The sequence below is a fragment of the Lissotriton vulgaris genome, chromosome 1_1 (genome assembly GCF_964263255.1).
Source record: "Lissotriton vulgaris chromosome 1_1, aLisVul1.2, whole genome shotgun sequence".
NCBI classification, from domain to species: domain Eukaryota; kingdom Metazoa; phylum Chordata; class Amphibia; order Caudata; family Salamandridae; genus Lissotriton; species Lissotriton vulgaris.
This window is the reverse complement of record NC_141685.1, coordinates 1,319,378,505-1,319,405,374: the sequence shown is the minus strand read 5'-3', so window position 1 is coordinate 1,319,405,374 and position 26,870 is coordinate 1,319,378,505. Positions and strand designations below refer to the sequence as shown.

The window sequence follows — 26,870 nt, the reverse complement described above, 5'->3', positions numbered from 1 at the left end:
CGTAGCCAATATCTGAGCTGAGGTAGAAACGGCCCATGCACTCTCTGAATTCTTTAATTTATTGCTCAAGTCGGGCAATAAGTTCGACACAAATTTATCCACAAACAACCTTTGTCCACCCTCAGTACCCATATCCTGTCCACTGTGGTCAATGAATGCTTCCTCAAACCTCGTAAAGAAGTCGGAAACACTCTCGTCTTTCTTTTGTTTGCAAGCTGACAATTTGTCCCAATTTACCCTCATAGCTGGCATAAGAGTCTTCATTAATGTTATTATTCGCTGAGGAAGAGCAGTAATCAATTGGTCGGGTTTAGTAGCAGCCACTTGTCCAGCATCTGCCGCTATAATGGCAGCCCAATCACCGCCTAATTCATTTGCGTGATCTTGCTGGCGAATCTTAGCCCATACCGGTTGCGGTACGACGTTGCCAAACAACATGTCGATATCGGCAAGATTCATTACCGTAGCATCTACGAGCTGCGATAATTCCTTGTAATACCCAGTAGGATTTTTGCGAGGATCGGGCAAAGATTGTTTCACCTGTAGCACTTCCGAACGTTTCCATGGGAGATGTATCCACACTCTCTGGAAATGCGCCGCTGTCGCAGGATTAGCATTAGGATCAGCCGGTACCCAAACCGGCGGAACTTCACGCATAGGATATTGGCCAGACTCGTCTGGTTGGTTTTCAATATCCTCGACAAACAATGCATGAGGTATTGGAGCGGGACGGAAAGATAGTAACCGTTCAATAGCACGTCGGACGTTAGTATCTACTATCAGTCCAGTTGCGAACTGAAGTCGAAGCTCGGACAGGGCGGTCAGCACCTCGTCAGGCGCATCGGCCGCTATCTGATCATGAAGGAACTTGCACATTTCATCAAACACGTATCTCTGGGTTGGTATATTAAATTGACAAAACGTTTCGAGGACAACACGGGGTGGATTTCTAAGAGGGTTTACCATCCAACCCATCGCCATATTATACAGCGCAACACGTTCTCTGTTTCCAGGAAGCTGACTACGTCTCTGAGGACCATCGGAACCAGCAGACCCATGAACAGGTCCGAGCGACTGAAAGAAGCTAGCCGCAAGGGGGGAATTACGATTACGAGTAGAGGGAGAGAGATACGACACAGGACTAACAAGAGAAGGAGTAGAGACAGTAGCAACGACAGGGGTTAACAAAACAGGGGCAGTAGCGGGAGCAGGAGTATGTGGAAGCGGAGGAGCAGTAGGAATAGCAACAGACAAAGGAGCAGGAACAGTCGGAAGAACAGGTGCAGGTTGAGGAACAGGCGGAGGAACAATAGGTGGAAGAACAGGTACGGCAGGGACCACAGGAACTGCGGTACCCTGTACGTACGGAGGCGGTGACTTCATAAGATAAGACATTAAGGTATCCTCAACTGGCTCTTCCTTCTTTTCCGACTCCGTTGGTAAAGCGGGGTAACATTTATCTACAGTCATACGCTGTAATCGGTCAAACACTTCCTTATCCTTAACCTCCTTATCTCGCTGAAATTGCTCTGCTTTCTTCACTATGGTAGCAACATTATCTCGCTGACTACGTTTATTCTGTCTGATCTCTTTCTGTCGGGCTTCTTTGCGCCACAACCGAAAGGCATCAAACATGGCCGGCCTTGATTTACGTTCGAACAACTTCATTTCTAGATTATCTAAGATCGACGCCTCGAAGCTACCGTGAGGTGGCCAACGAAGGTCGCCGTCTTTCTTTGTATATTTAATCCAATAATCATTAAAGGTAATCGGGCCTAGCCCATGTTTGCTATACAAGTCATAAGTAGGAGTCCCAACCGGAGGTATCGGACACGAGTCCTCCAGTCGGGAATCCGCACCACAAGGTCTAAAACAACTGAACAAAGTACTGCGACCAGGCATCTTGCACACTAGCCGAGTTTCACAAACTTCAAGGGTTACGGGATTTACCAAGTCCCAGCAAAGAACAAAACCCTCGGTTTTTGGCGGCTGCAGTCGTCAAACAACACAACAAAGTACGCTAGCAAAGTGTCACCGACAAAAACACTCACACAGCGCTAACAACAAAAACACTCGCTAAAGTGTCAACAACCAAGAACTATGGGGGCGACCCACAAATACTTAACTCAAAAATCGATGGCGTCTCCAGGAAGGCCCGTCAATCGTCTCGCTATACCAAGGTCTACGCCAGGCGCCAAAACAGGTCTACAGTCAGGGCAGCAGTCCGTCGCAGCCGTCCGGAGGCGGGAATCTTCGCGGGAAAAGTCTTCGGGCCACTTATTTCGACAACAGGATCGATGAAGCGGAGTGCACCTTCCCTCGGAGATTTCACACGAAGTTCCTCACGATCGTCGGGCTTGGACCGGTACCACTGATGCAGCCCCACGTTGGGCGCCAACTGAAGGACTGGGTTCTTTAAGACCCAGCGGTGCCAGGGCACAACACCTGAAACCTTCGTAGGTAACCTGCTCCGGCGTACAAGTCACAGAGACACGGGACACTTCCTTCGGCGTCAAAGATTCAAGGTTTATTTGCTGCAGGGAACACAGAAGTCACGACAAGTACAACACGTGCAACTTGGGGAGACTGCTTCAAATTGGTTCTGTGGATCGCTCCTTTTATACAGTTTTTACCCATAGGATAACATTGAACACAAAAGTTTACAACCCGGTTCCCACAATTATCCCCCAGAGGGGTCACTTTGGTCACTTTGAAACACACGAGGTCCGGAACATAAGTGCGGAAACATTTGGCGGTTCCCAACTGTAAAAACCATCTTCCCACCATTAGCAAATTCCAATCAGCAGTAAAACAGATCGAAATAGGAACAAAGACAGGTGCAGAGGAAGACGGAGACAGTGGGGAGATCGGAAAGGGTGTAAAAGGGGAGGTATCGGGAAACACGAGATACAGGCATCAAAGGGACGTGCCTAATGAGATGCACGGCTGAGACAATAAGTCCGTGCGGCAAGATGAGCCTCGAGCGGCGCCATCTGCCTTACAGTAGCAACCCCCTCGTCATAAAGACACTCACAAAGAACATGTGTCTTCCGCAAATATCTTGGGAGTCCCAGGGTCGCGAAGCGGACATCGTCCGTTCGCTGGCTACTTGAGGGCAAGAGACAAAATGGATGCCGTATCTAAGATGGAACCCGTGGGTACAGATGAAAAACCCACATAACAAACGAACGGTTTAAGTTAGCACAGCGAAACTGCGCACACTTACTAAACTCGTCATTTGCGGTTCATAGATACCAGACTCGACTATATTCGTGCGAGTCGAAAACACCACTTACAATCGTCACGGAACCTCAGTATGTAGCAGATCTGTAGGATGCATGTACAGGTCCTCTGGATGAGATATCGTCTGCGAGGAAGGCCACGTGTGGACAGCTCTGTGGTATGGATATACCAGCCCTATTGTTGATAAAAAGTCTGCAGAAGGGACACGTACACGCCCACGTGTGGACAGATCTAGAAGATGCATGTACACGTCCTGTTGATGATACACGATCTGCATTAGGAGCACATGCCCACATGTGGACAGATCTGGAGGATGCATGTACACGTCCTGTTGATGATACACGATCTGCATTAGGAGCACACGCCCACATGTGGACAGATCTGGAGGATGCATGTACACGTCCTATTGATGGTATAGGTCTGCATTAGGAACACACTGCCACGTGGGCAGATCTGAACGATGCATGTACAGGTCTATTGATGACGCAAGGCCTGCAGAAATAGCATGCACGCTTCACGTGTGGACAGGTCAGAGGGATGCATGTACAGGTCCCTATGGATGGCACACGGTCTGCAAAAGGAACAGATGCCCACATGTGGACACATCTGGACGATGCATGTACAGATCTAATGGCGATTCAAGTCCTGCACAAAAAGGAACACATACAAGCTTGAGACGTGGAAGGGTCTGGGGGATGCATGTACAGGTCCTATGGATGATGGAAGGCCTCGGGACGATGCAAAGAGCCGTTGTAGTGGGCTACGTTAGCATGCAATAGCAATGGAATCTTTTCGTGCCTGTCAACCTCCAATACGTTTCCATGTGAATTTTACCAAGCCAGACTTCTGATAACTGAAATAATCATTGTACCCACCTCCCCCCTCTACTAACCACATAAAGGTGGATTATATTTGCAGAATAAACTTCCTTCGCCTTGTTTTTAACAGACTGCCGTGACACCACACCCTTACTGATGAACTTCGGGGTGGCTTCCCTGCCTTTCATTTCATCATCTTATCTGCATGCAACACTCGCAGTTACGCAGATGTCTAAACTTGCTCAGAGAAGCAAAAAAGATATACTTGCCCAGCCTCTGCTTTCAAGATCATGACGCACCCACTTTACAGTTCCAAGTGCAAACATATTTCGCGAGATTTTTGCTTATTGTAAGAAGAAAGAAATCACCGCCGCAGCCCTGCTCCGTGAAAACCGGAAGTCAGGCACTTTTGGCCCAGACGGGGGCGGGGCCTGCAATCCAGCAGGAAGTTCCGCCCTCCGCCGCCGAGGAAGCAGTGAAGCCGGCCGACTCCGACCAGCGCTGCAGAGGAGACACGCCGAAAGAGCCCGGTGAGTGGGAGGGGGGAGGGGGGTGTACGCGTGTGTGTCTGTTCGAATGTGTCTGTGTGTGTGCGCGTGGGTCTGCGTCTGTGCGCGTGGGTCTGCGTGTGTGTATGCAGTGTGTGTATGCAGTGTGTGTGGCTGGGTATGTGCGCATGCGTGACTGTGGTTTGTAAGACGGGGAAGGGGGGAGGGGGGTGCGCCGCTTGTATGTGCCTGCGTGTGTTGTGCCTGTCTGCGTGTATGTGTGTGTGTGTGGGTGGGGTGAGGGGGCGGCAGCGTGTGTATGTGTGCGCGTGCGTGCAGAGGGGTAGGGGATGGCTGTATCTGTGCCGTTAATGCGTGCGAGGGAAGCGAGTTAGGGAAGCGAGTTAGTCTGCGCAAGCGCAGCTTAGAAAGCTCGCTCCCGAGGTGAAATCTGACAGAGTGAAAGCGCGCGTCTGATTGCTGTCCAGTCTCCTAAATACGGGCAGCATAAGTTGTCGAGCTGATGCATTCATGCTTCGCATGAATGCCACATCAGCTCGACCTAAAAACGGGACATTTATCTGTTTAACCCGGCACTTCGCAAAAACCGGGACATTTCTTTAATTTGCAGCAAAGTGCTGGGACACTGCTCCAAAAACGGGGACTGTCCGGCGAAAATCGAGACGTCTGGTCACCCTATCTATATATCAATGAAGAGAACTGGAATAAAAAAATCCAAAGACGTAGTTATCTAAACGTGTTGAATATTTAGTACTGTTAGTACACCACAAGGCAACATTTGAACAAATATATGCTAAAAACATGACCTGATGAATAGAAAAAGTAGGAAAAAATTAAGTTTGAACGTAATTAAAACATGAAAAATTAGCTACATTAGTAGAAAAAACATCCTTGTTCGTGAAACAATCATGGACGTCTGAATTATTGCACAATGCTTCTTCATCAATCGCAAAACAATAGATGGAGCAATCAGTGTTTAATGTGAGCCGATGGTCGCTTAGGGGGCCACCGGCACTTATTTTTCCTCTTCAGACATTTCCAGAGAGAAAATCAGGGAAAACACAAAAAGCGGAAAGGAGAAAAAGAACGATTAAACAACTTTCACAAAGAGAGAAAGCAGGAACTTGCAAGAGTGAGATAAATGGGCAGGGTGTGTCTGCTAGTGGATTATAGAGGCCTAGGATGGATTCAAAACTACACAGCTTTGGTATTCGGCACGCTGACATTTAATAGCAGCCACCGCAAGCTTCTGAGCAGAGCTTTGAGTACCGGTTCTAATTCTTTTACAAAAAAAGCACTGGGAGACATAGATGGACCAGAGCAATTGGAGACAAGACATTGAACATGCGTGTCATGATGACAACTGCTCACAGAGCAAGGGGGTCACAGGTTTTGATTCTTAAGGAACAGAAGTAAAGATGTAGAGAACACAGTAAGTACATGATGTGACTCCACCACCGGTGAAGACAATGACTGTTATGGATTGAACCTTATCGCACTCAAGGTTACTTGTGTTGGTGAAACGATACTGATGGTTGTTAGGTGCTAAGTGAGTGACTCCTTCTGAGTCTTGGAGGCTGAAATAATAGTTATAGTAGCGTCATTCCAGTCGGGAATGACGTCCTCAGGTGCACACTGTATATAAAAATTTCCTTTGTCGCTTTATACTTTCAAAATAAAGTTTTATTGAAGCATTCAATTTCTTTGATTGTAATCCTTAATTATTTATACAGTTCATAAATCAAAATTGTATATGGCCCAATGCATTTCGGGCAATGCTGCCCTTCTTCAGGGGAATTGATTCTCTGAGGGTTAAAGAGTCTCCGTCAGGCCGGAAACGTAGGTGGTGTCGTTTGGGTTCCCAGACCGCTATCTTATTTGTGTTGTTTCATCGGGTGGTTGAGTGATCCTGCCGCAAGTTCGAAAGAAGTGTTTAACTTGCGGCAGGATCACTCAACCGCCCGATGAAACAACACAAATAAGATAGCGGTCTGTGAACCCGAACGACACCGCCTACGTTTCCGACCTGACGGAGACTCTTTAACCCTCAGAGAATCAATGCCCCTGAAGAAGGGCAGCATTGCCCGAAATGCATTGGGCCATATACAATTTTGATTTATGAACTGTATAAATAATTAAGGATTACAATCAAAGAATTTGAATGCTTCAATAAAACTTTATTTTGAAAGTATAAAGCGACAAAGGAAATTTTTATATACAGTGTGCACCTGAGGACGTCATTCCCGACTGGAATGACGCTACTATAACTGTGACTCCACCACCCCCATGAAATACGAAAAGACAAAAACTTTAAATAACAATGCAGGTATAGGAAGTCTTTCTCGAATAATAAAACGATTGGAAACAATGGTTCGATAGGTGCAATAAAAGAGGCTGATGATCTATTCACAGTGAAACATGTACGAGAAAAGCAAACATTTTTTAAGTGAATGCCACTACTTCTAGAAAAACATGTTTGCGTTTATATTTATGGTAATCTCATTTTTGCCCAAGACATTTTTTTCCAACACAACCACGTGGTCCAGTGCCTTCACCACAATGGATTTGTCATGTGCCTGGCTGGGAAAGACAGCTTTAGCTTTTGTCTCCACACTGTTTCTGTCATGATTTGTTTGCTCTGATCACCTCATCAGCTATCCTTCCCAGTCAGCGTACCCAGCCATGGGACAAGGCAGTGACCCATGATCAATTCCAGCTCTTTCTCGACTTGGGGTTCTTTGCATTGTCGATCAATCCTATGCCATTTCATTTCTGCTGCTCTAGTCATTGTCTTCCTTAAACCCATCGCTGGATCCTGCGTTGGCCATTCTGATCAATATGTTGCTTAAAAGGTAATTATTTGTACAACCTTAGGCTGGCATTCTTCATAATTCACAAGAGGATTTTTCTTCTTCGTTGATAAAATCTAAGCAGAATAACAGTATGTGGTGTAGAGAATCATCCACATGGCTGTTTCACATTGACCTCCTGGTGGTGTGCAATCTATATCATACCCCTGTCACTAGGTAAGTGGCTGCAGTCTGCAGTAGTTGGCATGGTGTGAGGTGCAATGCACACAAAGAAGGCTCTAAAGTCACCCAGCTTTGAAGAGGATTCAAATAACACATATTCTTAGTCTGAGATTTCCTAAATTTGCTACAGCTAAAAGCAGCTTCGCTGAACCATGTTTATTATGGTAATCTTCAAAGGTTTTGTTCAACAGGGGTGGCAGCGTTCTGGGTGAGTAGTCGGATTGGGAGGTTCGAATGAGCACATGGGGCGGGGCTTGCTAATTCCACTGTAGCTCCAGGAAGAGGTCACAGTGCAAGGGTGCAGTAGATAGAGCTACTCTCCCTTAAGAGATATGATTCTGCTCTAAATTGATAATTACCCACAAAATGTGCCCGCATGGGGGCCATGCTGTGTGGATGAAACCGTTTCAGAATCCTTAATTTGTTTTTTTAATTCTTTTTTTTATTAACAATGCTCAAGAGACCATACGTTTCGATATAGAGTATACATATCACATTGGGCGATATTACAGATCAGATCAGAGAATTCTTAATTTTGGTATACAGCCGGGAAGCAAGTAGTACTCGTCTGTGCTGCTCCAAAGCAGGGATGAACTAGAAAAAATATTCCTACTCCTTCCAAGAGTTACTTTAGAATCCACTTTAATTTTCATTGCATTTATAAATACTGACACATTTTCAGGCTTATACTGGTATCATTTTGCTACAGTAAGCAGACATAGAAAAGATTTTTTTTAAAGAAGTTGAAAACATATTTTCACCCTTATGAAATTGACATTACCTCCGAAAGTTTTACAAATGAGTTTGTAGTAGTAAAGTAATCTGAAAATCATTACATGTTGCGACAATTGTAAACATATCATTTCTTACAATGTGAGGCTGCCTCTTATTGGTAGCATCCAACTTTTATGTGCTTGGAACCCCAGCCTTTTCACTTCTCAGCCCCATTATCTGAGTAATCATGATTATTAGTGCTGCAGCGAGTGTCCCCAGAATGGAACCAGAGCAGGCCTTCAAAACAGGACACATACACATAGATGTCCTGCAGAACTTAGAACAACGTACGAGAAGTGAACTGTAGATCATACCCCCTTCCATCCGTAGGTGCTCTACAGAAATTGACACTACAGTCTGGATGTAGCCTCTAGAACTGTAAACAAACCTGAACAGCTGGTCTCCAGAACTGATCGCTGGTCTATAGATGTGACCTCTAGTACTGACCACACTATGAAAGGATGGGCCTCAAAATTGAAACAAAATATTTCAGAAGTTGTTTCTAAAAGGAGTAACTATGCATCTGGTGAGGCATCTACAAATCCAGATGAAGCTTCAATCACTTGAAACAATATAGAAGATGTGGCTCAGAACCTGGCAAAATGCCCCAGGTGAACCTCCCCAAAATGATGAAGCCTCCATAACTGGATCAACCTTGAAGATGTGACTTCCAAGCCTGGTTAAAAACTCTATGGCCTTTAAAGTTAGTAGCAATACTCCTGACTAGTCTTAAAAAATTAGACACATTATTCCAAATAAGCTCTTTGGTACTGGGAATCAGTGCTTACTTGGAGCCGATGGTTGCAGGTGACGACCACCGGCACAGATTTATGGGGACCAGCACTTATTTTAGCTCATCAGACTTTGTCCAGTACAACAGAGAGAAAGACAACAAAACTGTAACAACTAAAGAAAGCAAGGATGAAAAAGAACCTAGAAGAGTGAAATAAATGGGCATAGGTGTTCTGGTGGTTGGTGAAATAGGAATGAGGTAGAATCAAGAAGTTGGTATTTGGCAACCCTAACATTTAGCAGCGCTGGCCGTGAGATTCTGATCTTAACTTTGGGCATTGGCACTTATTCTTTTACATACGAAGATCTGCTGGGAATAAATAAAGTCTTACCAGAGGTGTGTATACTGTTCAGTTCTAACACAAACACTCTTGTCTGTTGGCTTTTGTATCTTTCTCTTTGCCCTCCGGCATTCATTGTACCATCACAACTGTTTATTAACCTGGAGTTCATCCAGTATGAGAACTCAAATATGCTTAAAGGGAGTCTGTAACTAGTGAAGGGTTGGAGGTGGGAGACAGAGTGTGTGTGCCTATATATATTAGAAAAGCGTGAGGGAAGATAACACTGTTAGTGAAAAATGAGTAGTGTGTTTCAGCTTGCACTGTAACTTTTCTGTCTACTAGAGAACATGTCAATTCTGCTGAATATTCTGTTCTTCAGTAATGTGTGTTTAAAACTTTGTTAACTCGTTTAACTACTTAAAAACCATAGCAAAGGTTTTGCTTATGTTTTTACAATAACAGTCTGCCGCAAATAGAAGTTTGCGTGGACAGACAAAATGATTTGACCAGTATCACACAATTTAGTCAAGCATGGAATCTTATGGTTCCTCAGGAGACAGGTGGGCTTCTACAGCACGCCTGCATCTATGAGTGCTGACACGTTCTGCATCCTCTCAACACATTTTTAAAATATTTATAAGAGATTCGAAGTGCCGCAGTTGGGAAACATTGAAAGGTTGCCAATTTCCCGTGGAAGTCGGTAACCATTTGCACAGTGAAAGCTACTCCGCGAATGGCAGCTTTGAACATCAATGCAAGCAAACAGTGGTCCCATGGACTGCTGCATGCTCCCTCTATGGCACTTTTTAGGGCTCGCCTGCTGATGCGCATGCGCATAGCTGGCGAGCTATATTGCAGCTTAAACAGAGTTGACCTAACTCGGCGATTTGTTGCAGTGCCCGAAGCGCGTGCACATCAAAGCCGCCAGCCTCCTCAGGCATCTCAAGCCTCCCCCATCCGGCATTTCTCCTCCCTTAATTAATCAATGCACGGCCGGCCAGCCGGCACAATAAAGGCTGCTGCTCCCGGCCCCTATTCTTCCCTTCTTGCCTCTCCCCGCCCCCTTCCAACCACAGCAATGCCGAGGGATTGTTTATATTGCAATATAAACAATCCCGTTGTTGGTCATGATATAATTAAACGCTCTAATTATTTTATCAGGGCCACACAGAATTTTATAAAGTCTTTTGCTGGCATTTTCGTTTTATGCTGATTGCTATTGTACACCTTTCACATGCTGGCGATTTGCTTCAAAGGAATACATTCATCCCGAATCCCGTTACTAGAGCTTTCTCCTCTTCTGCTATATATGGGATTTAGTTGAATTTAATTGATCTCTTTTACTAATGATTTATAAAAAGTGCCACACACCACACAGCTCCACCGACACAGCTCCACCGAGGCACCCACCACACAGCTCTGCTGATGCACCCACCACACAGCTCCACTGATGCACCCACCACACAGCTCCACCTACACAGCTCCACCGATGCACCCAACACACAGCTCCACCGACACAGCTCCACCGATGCACCCACCACACAGCTCCACTGATGCAACCACCTCACAGCTCCACCGACACAGCTCCACCGAGGCACTCACCACACAGCTCCACCGATGCACCCACCACACAGCTCCACCGATGCACCCACCACACAGCTCCACCGAGGCACCCACCACACAGCTCCACGAGGCACCCACCACACAGCTCCACCGAGGCACACAGACCACCGAGGCACCCACCACACAGCTCCACCGAGGCACCCACCACACAGCTCCAACTAGGCACCCCCCACACAGCTCCAACGAGGCACCCACCACACAGCTCCACAGATACACCCACCACACAGCTCCACCGATGCACCCACCACTTAGCTCCACCGATGCACCCACAACACAGCTCCACCAACACAGCTCCACCGATGCACCCACCACACAGCTCCACCTACACAGCTCCACCGATGCACCCACCACACAGCTCCTCCGATGCAGCCACCACACAGCTCCACAAATGCACCCACCGCACTGCTCCACCGAGGCACCCACCACACGGCTCCACCGAGGCACCCACCACACAGCTCCACCGAGGCACCCACCACACAGCTCCACCGAGGCACCCACCACACAGCTCCACCGAGGCACCCACCACACAGCTCCACCGAGGCACCCACTACACAGCTCCACCGAGGCACCCACCACACAGCTCCAACGAGGCACCCACCACACAGCTCCACAGATGCACCCACCACACAGCTCCACAGATGCACCCACCACACTGCTCCACAGATGCACCCACCACACAGCTCCGCCGAGGCACCCACCACACAGCTCCGCCGAGGCACCCACCACACAGCTACACCGAGGCACCCACAACACAGCTAGACCGATGCACCCCCCACACAGCTCCACCAATGCAACCTCCACACAGCTCCACCGATGCACCCACCACACAGCTCCACAGATGCACCCACCACACAGCTCCACAGATGCACCCACCACACAGCTCCACCAATGCACCCACCGCACAGCTCCACCGATGAACCCATTGCACAGCTCCACCGATGCACCCACCGCACAGCTCCACCGATGCACCCACTGCACAGCTCCACCGATGCGCCCACCACACAGCTCCACCGAGACAACCACCACACAGCTCCACAGAGACACCCACCACACAGCTCCACAGAGGCACCCACCACACTGCTCCACAGAGGCACCCACCACACAGCTCCACAGAGGCACCCTCCACACAGCTCCACCGATGCACCCACCACACAGCTCCACCGATGCACCCACCACACAGCTCCACCGATGCACCCACCACACAGCTCCACTGATGCACCCACCACACAGCTCCACTGATGCACCCACCACACAGCTCCACTGATGCACCCACCACACAGCTCCACTGATGCACCCACCACACAGCTCCACTGATGCACCCACCACACAGCTCCACTGATGCACCCACCACACAGCTCCACCTACACAGCTCCACCGATGCACCCACCACACAGCTCCACCGATGCACCCACCACAAAGCTCCACCTACACAGCTCCACCGATGCACCCACCACACAGCTCCACCGATGCACCCACCACAAAGCTCCACCGAGGCACTCACCACACAGCTCCACCTACACAGCTCCACCGATGCACCCACCACACAGCTCCACCGAGGCACCCACCACACAGCTCCACCTACACAGCTCAACCGATGCACCCACCACACAGCTCCACCGATGCACCCACCACACAGCTCCACCGATGCACCCACCACACAGCTCCACCGATGCACCCACCACACAGCTCCACCGATGCACCCACCACACAGCTCCATCGATTCACACAGCTCCATCGATTCACCCACCACACAGCTCCATCGATTCACCCACCACACACCTCCACCGATGCACCCACCACACAGCTCCACCGATGCACCCACCACACAGCTCCACCGATGCAGCCACCACACAGCTCCACCGATGCAGCCACCACACAGCTCCACAAATGCACCCACCGCACAGCTCCACCGATGAACCCATTGCACAGCTCCACCGATGCACCCACCGCACAGCTCCACCGAGGCGCCCACCACACAGCTCCACCTACACAGCTCCACCGATGCACCCACCACCCAGCTCCACCGATGCACCCACCACACAGCTCCACCGACACAGCTCTACCGATGCACCCACCACACAGCTCCACCTACACAGCTCCACCAATGCACCCACCACACAGCTCCAACGATGCACCCACCACAAAGCTCCACCGAGGCACTCACCACACAGCTCCATAGAGGCACCCACCACACAGCTCCACAGAGGCACCCACCACACAGCTCCACAGAGGCACCCACCACACAGCTCCACAGAGGCACCCACCACACAGCTCCACAGAGGCACCCACCACACAGCTCCACAGAGGCACCCACCACACAGCTCCACAGAGGCACCCACCACACAGCTCCACCGATGCACCCACCACACAGCTCCACTGATGCACCCACCACACAGCTCCACTGATGCACCCACCACACAGCTCCACCTACACAGCTCCACCGATGCACCCACCACCCAGCTCCACCGATGCACCCACCACACAGCTCCACCGACACAGCTCTACCGATGCACCCACCACACAGCTCCACCTACACAGCTCCACCAATGCACCCACCACACAGCTCCAACGATGCACCCACCACAAAGCTCCACCGAGGCACTCACCACACAGCTCCACCTACACAGCTCCACCGATGCACCCACCACACAGCTCCACTGAGGCACCCACCACACAGCTCCACCTACACAGCTCCACCGATGCACCCACCACCCAGCTCCACCGATGCACCCACCACACAGCCCCACCGATGCACCCACCACACAGCTACACCGAGGCACCCACCACCCAGCTCCACCGATGCACCCACCACACAGCTCCACCGACACAGCTCCACCGATGCACCCACCACACAGCTCCACCTACACAGCTCCACCGATGCACCCACCACACAGCTCCACTGATGCAACCAACACAAAGCTCCACCGAGGCACTCACCAAACAGCTCCACCGATGCACCCACCACACAGCTCCACCGATGCACCCACCACACAGCTCCACCGATGCACCCACCACACAGCTCCACCGATGCACCCACCACACAGCTCCATCGATTCACACGGCTCCATCGATTCACCCACCACACAGCTCCATCGATTCACCCACCACACAGCTCCACCGATGCACCCACCACACAGCTCCACCGATGCACCCACCACACAGCTCCACCGATGCAGCCACCACACAGCTCCACTGACACAGCTCCACCGATGCACCAACCACCCAGCCCCACCGATGCGCCCACCACACAGCTCCACCGATGCACCCACCACAGAGCTCCACTGATGCACCCACCACACAGCTCCACCTACACAGCTCCACCGATGCACCCACCACACAGCTCCACCGATGCACCCAACACACAGCTCCACCGATGCACTCATCACACAGCTCCACCGAGGCACTCATCACACAGCTCCACCGATGCACCCACCACACAGCTCCACCGATGCACCCACCACACAGCTCCACCGATGCACCCACCACACAGCTCCACCGAGGCACCCACCACACAGCTTCACCGAGGCACCCACCACACAGCTTCACCGAGGCACCCACCACACAGCTCCACTGAGGCACCCACCACACAGCTCCACCGAGGCACCCACCACACCGCTCCACCGAGGCACCCACCACACAGCTCCACCAAGGCACCCACCACACAGCTCCAACGAGGCACCCACCACACAGCTCCAATGAGGCACCCACCACACAGCTCCACAGATGCAACCACCACACAGCTCCACAGATGCACCCACCACACAGCTCCACAGATGCACCCACCACACAGCTCCACAGATGCACCCACCACACAGCTCTGCCGAGGCAGCCACCACACAGCTCCACCAAGGCACCCACCACACAGCTCCACCGAGGCACCCACCACACAGCTCCACCGAGGCACCCACCACACAGCTCCACCGAGGCACCCACCACACAGCTCCACCAAGGCACCCACCACACAGCTCCAACGAGGCACCCACCACACAGCTCCAACGAGGCACCCACCACACAGCTCCACAGATGCAACCACCACACAGCTCCACAGATGCACCCACCACACAGCTCCACAGATGCACCCACCACACAGCTCCACAGATGCACCCACCACACAGCTCTGCCGAGGCACCCACCACACAGCTCCGCCGAGGCACCCACCACACAGCTCCGCCGAGGCACCCACCACACAGCTCCGCCGAGGCACCCACCACACAGCTCTGCTGAGGCACCCACCACACAGCTCCACAGATGCACCCACCACACAGCTCCACAGATGCACCCACCATACAGCTCCACAGATGCACCCACCACACCGCTCCACAGATGCACCCACCACACAGCTCCACAGATGCACCCACCACACAGCTCCACAGATGCACCAACCACACAGCTACACCGAGGCCCCCACCACACAGCTACACCGATGCACACCCCACACAGCTCCACCGATGCACCAACTAAGCTCCATTGATGCACTCACCACCCAGCTCCACCGATGCACCCACCACACAGCTCCACCGATGCAGCCACCACACAGCTCCACCGATGCAGCCACCACACAGCTCCACCGATGCACCAACCACCCAGCTCCACCGATGCGCCCACCACACAGCTCCACCGATGCACCCACCACACAGCTCCACCGATGCACCCACCACACAGCTCCACCGATGCACCCACCACACAGCTCCACCGATGCATCCACCACACAGCTCCACCGATGCACCCACCACACAGCTCCACCAATGCACCCACCACACAGCTCCACCGATGCACCCACCACACAGCTCCACCGAGGCACCCACCACACAGCTCCACCTACACAGCTCCACCGATGCACCCACCACACAGCTCCACCGATGCACCCACCACACAGCTCCACCAATGCACCCACCACACAGCTCCACCGATGCACCCACCACACAGCTCCACCGATGCACCCACCACACAGCTCCACCGATGCACCCACCACACAGCTCCACCGATGCACCCACCACACAGCTCCACCGATGCACCCACCACACAGCTCCGCAGATGCACCCACCACACAGCTCCGCAGATGCACCCACCACACAGCTCCGCAGATGCACTCACCACACAGCTCCGCAGATGCACCCACCACACAGCTCCGCAGATGCGCCCACCACACAGCTCCGCAGATGCACCCACCACACAGCTCCACAAAGGCACCCACCACACAGCTCCACAGATGCACCCACCACCACCGATGCACCCACCACACACCTCCACAGATGCACCCACCACACAGCTCCACAGATGCACCCACCACCACCGATGCACCCACCACACACCTCCACAGATGCACCCACCACACAGCTCCACAGATGCACCCACCATACAGCTCCGCCGAGGCACCCACCACACAGCTCCGCCGAGGCACCCACCACACAGCTCTGCTGAGGCACCCACCACACAGCTCCACAGATGCACCCACCACACAGCTCCACAGATGCACCCACCATACAGCTCCACAGATGCACCCACCACACCGCTCCACAGATGCACCCACCACACAGCTCCACAGATGCACCCACCACACAGCTCCACAGATGCACCAACCACACAGCTACACCGAGGCCCCCACCACACAGCTACACCGATGCACACCCCACACAGCTCCACCGATGCACCAACTAAGCTCCATTGATGCACTCACCACCCAGCTCCACCGATGCACCCACCACACAGCTCCACCGATGCACCCACCACACAGCTCCACCGATGCAGCCACCACACAGCTCCACCGATGCACCAACCACCCAGCTCCACCGATGCGCCCACCACACAGCTCCACCGATGCACCCACCACACAGCTCCACCGATGCACCCACCACACAGCTCCACCGATGCACCCACCACACAGCTCCACCGATGCATCCACCACACAGCTCCACCGATGCACCCACCACACAGCTCCACCAATGCACCCACCACACAGCTCCACCGATGCACCCACCACACAGCTCCACCGAGGCACCCACCACACAGCTCCACCTACACAGCTCCACCGATGCACCCACCACACAGCTCCACCGATGCACCCACCACACAGCTCCACCAATGCACCCACCACACAGCTCCACCGATGCACCCACCACACAGCTCCACCGATGCACCCACCACACAGCTCCACCGATGCACCCACCACACAGCTCCACCGATGCACCCACCACACAGCTCCACCGATGCACCCACCACACAGCTCCGCAGATGCACCCACCACACAGCTCCGCAGATGCACCCACCACACAGCTCCGCAGATGCACTCACCACACAGCTCCGCAGATGCACCCACCACACAGCTACACCGATGCACACCCCACACAGCTCCACCGATGCACCAACTAAGCTCCATTGATGCACTCACCACCCAGCTCCACCGATGCACCCACCACACAGCTCCACCGATGCAGCCACCACACAGCTCCACCGATGCAGCCACCACACAGCTCCACCGATGCACCAACCACCCAGCTCCACCGATGCGCCCACCACACAGCTCCACCGATGCACCCACCACACAGCTCCAACGAGGCACCCACCACACAGCTCCAACGAGGCACCCACCACACAGCTCCACAGATGCAACCACCACACAGCTCCACAGATGCACCCACCACACAGCTCCACAGATGCACCCACCACACAGCTCCACAGATGCACCCACCACACAGCTCTGCCGAGGCACCCACCACACAGCTCCGCCGAGGCACCCACCACACAGCTCCGCCGAGGCACCCACCACACAGCTCCGCCGAGGCACCCACCACACAGCTCTGCTGAGGCACCCACCACACAGCTCCACAGATGCACCCACCACACAGCTCCACAGATGCACCCACCATACAGCTCCACAGATGCACCCACCACACCGCTCCACAGATGCACCCACCACACAGCTCCACAGATGCACCCACCACACAGCTCCACAGATGCACCAACCACACAGCTACACCGAGGCCCCCACCACACAGCTACACCGATGCACACCCCACACAGCTCCACCGATGCACCAACTAAGCTCCATTGATGCACTCACCACCCAGCTCCACCGATGCACCCACCACACAGCTCCACCGATGCAGCCACCACACAGCTCCACCGATGCAGCCACCACACAGCTCCACCGATGCACCAACCACCCAGCTCCACCGATGCGCCCACCACACAGCTCCACCGATGCACCCACCACACAGCTCCACCGATGCACCCACCACACAGCTCCACCGATGCACCCACCACACAGCTCCACCGATGCACCCACCACACAGCTCCACCAATGCACCCACCACACAGCTCCACCGATGCACCCACCACACAGCTCCACCGAGGCACCCACCACACAGCTCCACCTACACAGCTCCACCGATGCACCCACCACACAGCTCCACCGATGCACCCACCACACAGCTCCACCAATGCACCCACCACACAGCTCCACCGATGCACCCACCACACAGCTCCACCGATGCACCCACCACACAGCTCCACCGATGCACCCACCACACAGCTCCACCGATGCACCCACCACACAGCTCCACCGATGCACCCACCACACAGCTCCGCAGATGCACCCACCACACAGCTCCGCAGATGCACCCACCACACAGCTCCGCAGATGCACTCACCACACAGCTCCGCAGATGCACCCACCACACAGCTCCGCAGATGCGCCCACCACACAGCTCCGCAGATGCACCCACCACACAGCTCCACAAAGGCACCCACCACACAGCTCCACAGATGCACCCACCACCACCGATGCACCCACCACACACCTCCACAGATGCACCCACCACACAGCTCCACAGATGCACCCACCACCACCGATGCACCCACCACACACCTCCACAGATGCACCCACCACACAGCTCCACAGATGCACCCACCATACAGCTCCGCCGAGGCACCCACCACACAGCTCCGCCGAGGCACCCACCACACAGCTCTGCTGAGGCACCCACCACACAGCTCCACAGATGCACCCACCACACAGCTCCACAGATGCACCCACCATACAGCTCCACAGATGCACCCACCACACCGCTCCACAGATGCACCCACCACACAGCTCCACAGATGCACCCACCACACAGCTCCACAGATGCACCAACCACACAGCTACACCGAGGCCCCCACCACACAGCTACACCGATGCACACCCCACACAGCTCCACCGATGCACCAACTAAGCTCCATTGATGCACTCACCACCCAGCTCCACCGATGCACCCACCACACAGCTCCACCGATGCACCCACCACACAGCTCCACCGATGCAGCCACCACACAGCTCCACCGATGCACCAACCACCCAGCTCCACCGATGCGCCCACCACACAGCTCCACCGATGCACCCACCACACAGCTCCACCGATGCACCCACCACACAGCTCCACCGATGCACCCACCACACAGCTCCACCGATGCATCCACCACACAGCTCCACCGATGCACCCACCACACAGCTCCACCAATGCACCCACCACACAGCTCCACCGATGCACCCACCACACAGCTCCACCGAGGCACCCACCACACAGCTCCACCTACACAGCTCCACCGATGCACCCACCACACAGCTCCACCGATGCACCCACCACACAGCTCCACCAATGCACCCACCACACAGCTCCACCGATGCACCCACCACACAGCTCCACCGATGCACCCACCACACAGCTCCACCGATGCACCCACCACACAGCTCCACCGATGCACCCACCACACAGCTCCACCGATGCACCCACCACACAGCTCCGCAGATGCACCCACCACACAGCTCCGCAGATGCACCCACCACACAGCTCCGCAGATGCACTCACCACACAGCTCCGCAGATGCACCCACCACACAGCTCCGCAGATGCGCCCACCACACAGCTCCGCAGATGCACCCACCACACAGCTCCACAAAGGCACCCACCACACAGCTCCACAGATGCACCCACCACCACCGATGCACCCACCACACACCTCCACAGATGCACCCACCACACAGCTCCACAGATGCACCCACCACCACCGATGCACCCACCACACACCTCCACAGATGCACCCACCACACAGCTCCACAGATGCACCCACCACCCAGCTCCACCGATGCACTCACCACCCAGCTCCACCGATGCACCCAGCTCCACTGATGCAACCACCACACAGCTCCACCGACACAGCTTCACCGATGCACCCACCACAGAGCTCCACAGATGCCCCCACCACACAGCTCCACCGATGCACCCACCACCCAGCTCCACCGATGCACCCACCACACAGCTCCACCGATGCTCCAACTAAGCTCCACCAATGCACCCACCACACAGCTCCACCAATGCACCCACTAAGCTCCACCGATGCACCCACCACACAGCTTCACCGATGCACCCACCACAGAGCTCCACCGATGCACCCACCACAGAGCTCCACGAGGCACCCACCACAGAGCTCCACGAGGCACCCACCACAGAGCTTCACGAGGCACCCACCACAGAGCTCCACCGAGGCACCCACCACACAGCTCCACCGATGCACGCACCACACAGCTCCACCTACACAGCTCCACCGATGCACCCACCACACAGCTCCACCGATGCACCCACCACACAGCTCCACCGATGGACCCACCACACAGCTCCACCTATGCACCCACCACACAGACCCACCGATGCACCCACCACACAGCTCCACCGATGCACCCACCACACAGCTCCACCGATGCACCCACCACACAGCTCCACCAATGCACCCACCACACAGCTCCGCCGAGGCACCCACCACACAGCTCCGCCGAGGCACCCACCACACAGCTCCGCCGAGGCACCCACCACACAGCTCCTCCGAGGCACCCACCACACAGCTCCGCCGAGGCACCCACCACACAGCTCCGCTGAGGCACCCACCACACAGCTCCGCCGAGGCACCCACCACACAGCTCCGCCGAGGCACCCACCACACAGCTCCACCGATGCAGCCACCACACAGCTCCACCGATGCAGCCACCACACAGCTCCACCGATGCAGCCACCACACAGCTCCACCGATGCAGCCACCACACAGCTCCACCGATGCAGCCACCACACAGCTCCACCGATGCAGCCACCACACAGCTCCACAGATGCAGCCACCACACAGCTCCACCGATGCAGTCACCACACAGCTCCACAGATGCACCCACCACTCAGCTCCACCTACACAGATCCACCGAGGCACCCACCACACAGATCCACCGAGGCACCCACCACACAGCTCCACCGAGGCACCCACCACACAGCTCCACCGATGCACCCACCACACAGCTCCACCGATGCACCCACCAAACAGCTCCACCTACACAGCTCCACTGATGCACCCACCACACAGCTCCGCCGATGCACCCACCACACAGCTCCGCCGAGGCATCCACCACACAGCTCCGCCGAGGCACCCACCACACAGCTCCGCCGAGGCACCCACCACACAGCTCTGCCGAGGCACCCACCACACAGCTCCGCCGAGGCGCCCACCACACAGCTCCGCCGAGGCACCCACCACACAGCTCCGCCGAGGCACCCACCACACAGCTCCACCGATGCTCCAACTAAGCTCCACCAATGCACCCACCAAACAGCTCCACCGAGGCACACACCACTCAGCGCAACCACAGCATCACTCAGCGCAACCACAGCATTACTCAGCACCACCACAGCATCACTCAGCACCACCACTGCATCACTCAGCGCAACCACAGCATCACTGGTTCAAATATGTTCTTTCAATGTTTCAAGCTGTTTTCAAGCTTTCACGCTTTATTACAAATCACAAAAAGATGTTAATATTTCACTTCTGTTCTTGGATTTTAGTCACAATAAAAAACACTGAACATAATCTTCACAGATGTTATTTACAAAAGTTTAAGCTATTGCCATTACAAATTAAATACATTATTTAAGTATTAATTATTTAAAAAAATTAAAAGCCATTGTTGTTTGTAATATCAATACATCTAAGTCACGTCAATACAAAACATGTTGCATTACAAATGCTTTAGGTGTCACATTTGCGAAAGTTATAACTATTGGCATTGTAAGTGACAAAGCTATTAGTTTAGCTATTAAAAAAAAACACAAAAATAAAAAAAAATGATTTATAACACCAATAGCTCAAACTTTCCTAATGCGAGCCCTATTGCATTTCCAATGCTTGTTTGGCCTTGCAGCCTCTGTCACTTTGAAGAAGAGTGGTTGTAAGAACGGTCTCCTATCTCTTGCAGGCTTCTATATCTGCATTCAAGGATTACCAAAAGAAGCTGTGAGGTTGGGAGTGTCAGTTGGAATATGGGCTGAGAAGCAGGGAGGCTGCTCCTGGTGGGGCTATCCTAAGATCCTAGCTAAGAACCTATGAATATTCTTATATGCGACCAAGACCAATAAACCATTATAATAGCTAATAGATTGAGCACTGCACAGGTGCTAATCAACCAGCTGTTTTGATGCATAAAAAGTATGGGAACTGTGGTGCTGACTGCAGTGGGGGCGTTGTCAGTAAGCGTGGGAGGTGTCAGGAGATGTGGCTAAAAGGAACAAAATGTTTTTTAGCTGTTTTGTTGACCTTTCACCTAGATAACTGTGTTGCAAGGGCAAGGAGAAAAGGTGGAAGGTTAAAAGGATGAATGGGTGAATGGAGGAAGGGGTGGATGGCATAAAGAATTCATCGTTGGGTGAAAGGATGGGTGAAGGGATGAACAGGCGGATGGGTAAAAGGATGTGTGAGGAGGTGAAAGGGCAGGTGAAGAGTGAAAGGATGGGTGAAATGAAAGGTGAATGGGTTAAAGGATGGATGGAAATGTGGATGGTGAAAGAATGTGTCAGTGGGTGAAAAGGTGGTTTGGTGAAAGGATTTGTGGATGAGTGAAAGGATGCATGGGTGGGTGGAAGGGTTAAGGTTTTAAAGGATGTGTGGATGGGAGAAAGAATGTGTGGGTGGGTGAAAGGATGGGTAAAAAGGTGGATGGGTGAAGGGATACATGAGTGCATGAAAGGATGGGTGGAAGGGTGAAAGGATGCTTATATGGGTGAAAGAATGCATAGGTGGATAAATGGTTGAAAGGACGGCTGGGTGGGTCAAAGGATAGATGGGTCAAACGTTGGATGAATTGATGGAGGGAGGGAGTGGCCCGATGGATGGATGGAGTGATGAGGGAGTGGCGAATGGGTGAGTGGATGACAGGGTGTGGAGGTGGAGTGGTGGATATCGGGTGATGGATGGGATGGATGAGTGGATGGATCCTTGGATGGAAGGGGCAAGGGAGCTCTTCTTTGGAAGGTCCGGCTTGCTAGCTTGGTGAAAGACTTTATTGTTTCAGTGAATAAAAACCATAACAACTTCGAAAATACCTATAAACTCCACATCTTAAATTTTTTTAGAAGAATATTTCATATGGCAATTATTAAAAGGGGATTTCATAAGAAAATGTACAGTGTTGCTGATTTTCTAAATATAAAATACAGTACATTGAATCCATTTAAAACCAGAGTAGCATGCTAATTGCGCTTCAAAACCCCATTAGGGGTTTTGAAGCAAGCGCTATATAAATGCAAACCTCTTTCCCTCTTCTATTCCGTCACCTGCCCTTCTCTACCTAAATAACTGAATAACATACACACTACTCAAATTACTTCATATTTTACTATACTAATTTTCAACACTAATCCTTTATGGGTTCCGGAGTGGCTACAGCGCATCAACACCCATCAGGGGTAACAAGTGCTATATGAATGCAAACCTTTCTTCCCCTTTTATCCCTCCGCTATCCTTCTTACTCCAAATAACTGACTAATATCCACCACTGAAATTACTTTAATATTTCACCTTATTAATTCACCACTAATCCTTTATGGGCTTCCGGAGTAGTGTGCTTCAACATCTCATCAGGGGTAACAAGTGCTAAATAAATGCAAACCTTTTTTCCTCCTCTATCCTTCTGCTATCATTCCAAATAACTGACTAACCTATCCACCACTTAAAATGTACTTGCATGTTTTACTATACTAATTCAACACTAATCCTCTATGGGTCCTGGAGTAGCGTGCTACTGGCCGAAAAAGCGCTTTGACACCTCGTCTGGGGTAGTAAGCGCTATATAAATGCAATCACAATACAATTATCTGTAACCTACACCTCGGCTATTGGACGTTTTCATTATAGCTTAACAACTTTTGCGCTGTGCAAGATGTATCAATCCGCAACAGAGTAAAGAATTGCCCAATTTGTTTTATAGACCGCACATATGGTGCTGAGAAACACCGGACGGATCAATAATACATCTGGCTCACAAATACAATAGTAGTAGCAAATGTACTCAAAATTACTAGTACAGATTATGCTTTAGTAGACCAGCCCGCTATTATAAATTCGGGCATGTGAAAAAAATCTGATTCAAAGTTAGTATATATCTCTGGCAGCCCGAAACCGAGGCCTAACTTCTGCTGTCTGTCTGTTTTTGTGTTATTAGGGGTTATCGCTGCGGTTTTTGTGACATTGCTCACCGTTATGGTCATCATCATCGTCTACCTGTACAAGCACAAGGGTAGCTACGTCACCAACGAGCAACAGGACGAAGAAGCCAACAAGGCTCTTCAGATGGAGAACAACACGCAACGCGCAGAGAAGGAGGAGTACTACATGTAACTTAACTGGTACCTCAAGCGGACACTTGGGCCTTTTCCGTGCCCACACTTTTATTTATTGAAGTTTCTGCTCTTTCCTGTGGATAAAGAGGTCGTTCATCGCAAGCTATTGAAGTCTAGAAGCCTGCTGCTTTTCCTATCACACTGAATTCAAGTATACAACTACAGTCTCCATTTATAAAATTAGGACTTTTAAACAAAATGCAGTGTTTTTAATATAAATATCGCACTGTAACATTGAATGGCAAAAAGATGATAATCATGTCTTGGCTTTTACATTTTCTTTTGAGTTTTTAGAATCTAAATGTAGGCTGGGATTTAGAGTTCATTTGGTTAACTATTAAAGAGAGAACTTTCCTATTTCCCTGAGTGTATTATATGAGGAATACTATTGTTTTTAATATACACATCACCCATATATTTTCTATAGTAAATGTGCATAGTTTATGCTTCCTGCAGCATTACAACTCAAACGAAGATTGAGGACCATGGACTTGTAAAAACGAATTACTTTAAATTGTGAGAAAAATGACCCGGAAATAGATTTTTAGCAGAAAGTGTGACTTCTTGATGCACCTTTTGCAAAGCACACAGATTTAATTAGGTGAAGGCTGACCCTAGAGATTCTATTGGCTAAGTCATAAATGCAATTACACCCCTCCCTCAGAAAACCCTTCCCAGCACATGCGCATTCACCCACACCTGCACATACACAACGCCTGGCAAAACAAGCCAGATATATATTTAACAAATGCTTTTCACCATTTATAGGACCAGTAGCAATAACACCTGTTGCCCCCTACAATGCACCTTCTTTCTGCAGCTGTCCTCATGCACTTGGATATACCTGTTGGGCAATGGTGAAACACACATTAATTAATGAAAAGATCCCTTTAAAGAACACGTACATTCTTTATGTTGTTACCCTTTGTATTTCAAACTCTTGAATTTGATGTTGCAACACATAAAGAACATGTAAAACAGTACTTTAGATTTGTTATCATGTTATGTTTTTATTCATACTTTAAGGCAGTCCCAAGAGTGCCTAAGCGCTAAACAAAAGCAACAAGTATGGTAAATAGTATATCACATATAAATGTGAAAAGGGCATTTTCACCCATTTCTAAGTCACATACATTTACGTCTGATGGATAATTCTAACTCCAGATTCCTCACCTTGTGAATATTCCCCCAGGCATTAGATTGGATCCGTGATTTCAACAGTAGTACTCTTGCGCGCTAGTAGGAGGGGCAGTGCAACTCTTTGTCAACGCTGTTCCGATCCGTAAGTAATGAGCGGAGCCACATATAAACGCCACCGAGGCATGCTGACGTCAGTTTCTTTCTTTCTTTCTGCACCTTCAGACATGGATCCAGAGCTCTATTCATCTTGTCTTTGCTGAGTAATTTTCTCCAAAATATAGAGCCAGATGTAGGAGCCCTAATACCGGTCGGAAACGGCCGATTTTGGCCGTTTCCGATCGGTATTAGGGTTTTCAGATGTAGGGCATGCATTTACAGAATCGGTATTTTACCGATTCTGTATTTACCGATTCGGTAAAATTCCTGAATCGGTAAATACAGACTCGGTAAAATACTGATTCTGTAAATGCAGATGTAGCTGGCACATGTCAGAGTGCCACAGGGCTTTCAGAATCGGCATTTTACCACCCAATCCAATTGGGTGGTAAAATACCGAATCCAGGTGTGCATGCACATCTGTGCATGCACACCTGTGCCATGTGACACACAGACATGCCCATAGGGCATGTATGTGTCCCACATGGCACACAAGCCTGTAATTGGGGTGCTAGAGGTTGTCAAAGTGACACCCCCTGCACCCTTGCAAGAATAGGTAATTACCGAATCGGTAAATACCGATTCGGTATTCCACATTGATTCCTATGGGCTTCAAGGCCCATAGGAATCAATGGGGGATACCGATTCGGTATTTACAGAATCGGTAAAAACCAAATCTTACAGATTCGGTATTTACCGAATCAGAATTACCTACATTTCACCCCCTCTAATTTACCACTTATTAAATACTGAATCGGTATGATTCGGTATTTTAGAAGTGGTAAATTCGATTTACCTACATCGGGCCCATA

At 51.6% G+C, this 26,870-nt stretch overlaps 1 protein-coding gene across 2 annotated transcripts in view; it reads left to right on the top strand.

Annotated features, from left to right (window-relative positions):
• Window positions 1-25,121, top strand: part of SMAGP (small cell adhesion glycoprotein) — a 264,474-nt gene extending 239,353 nt beyond the window's left edge. For both annotated transcript variants that reach the window (XM_086965879.1, XM_086965868.1), the window contains exon 4: window positions 24,585-25,121. In XM_086965879.1, coding sequence (XP_086822005.1) covers window positions 24,585-24,760 — 176 coding nt within the window. In that variant the 3' untranslated portion in view covers window positions 24,761-25,121. The remainder of the gene's footprint in view (window positions 1-24,584) is intronic.
• The last annotated feature ends 1,749 nt before the right edge of the window (window positions 25,122-26,870 follow it).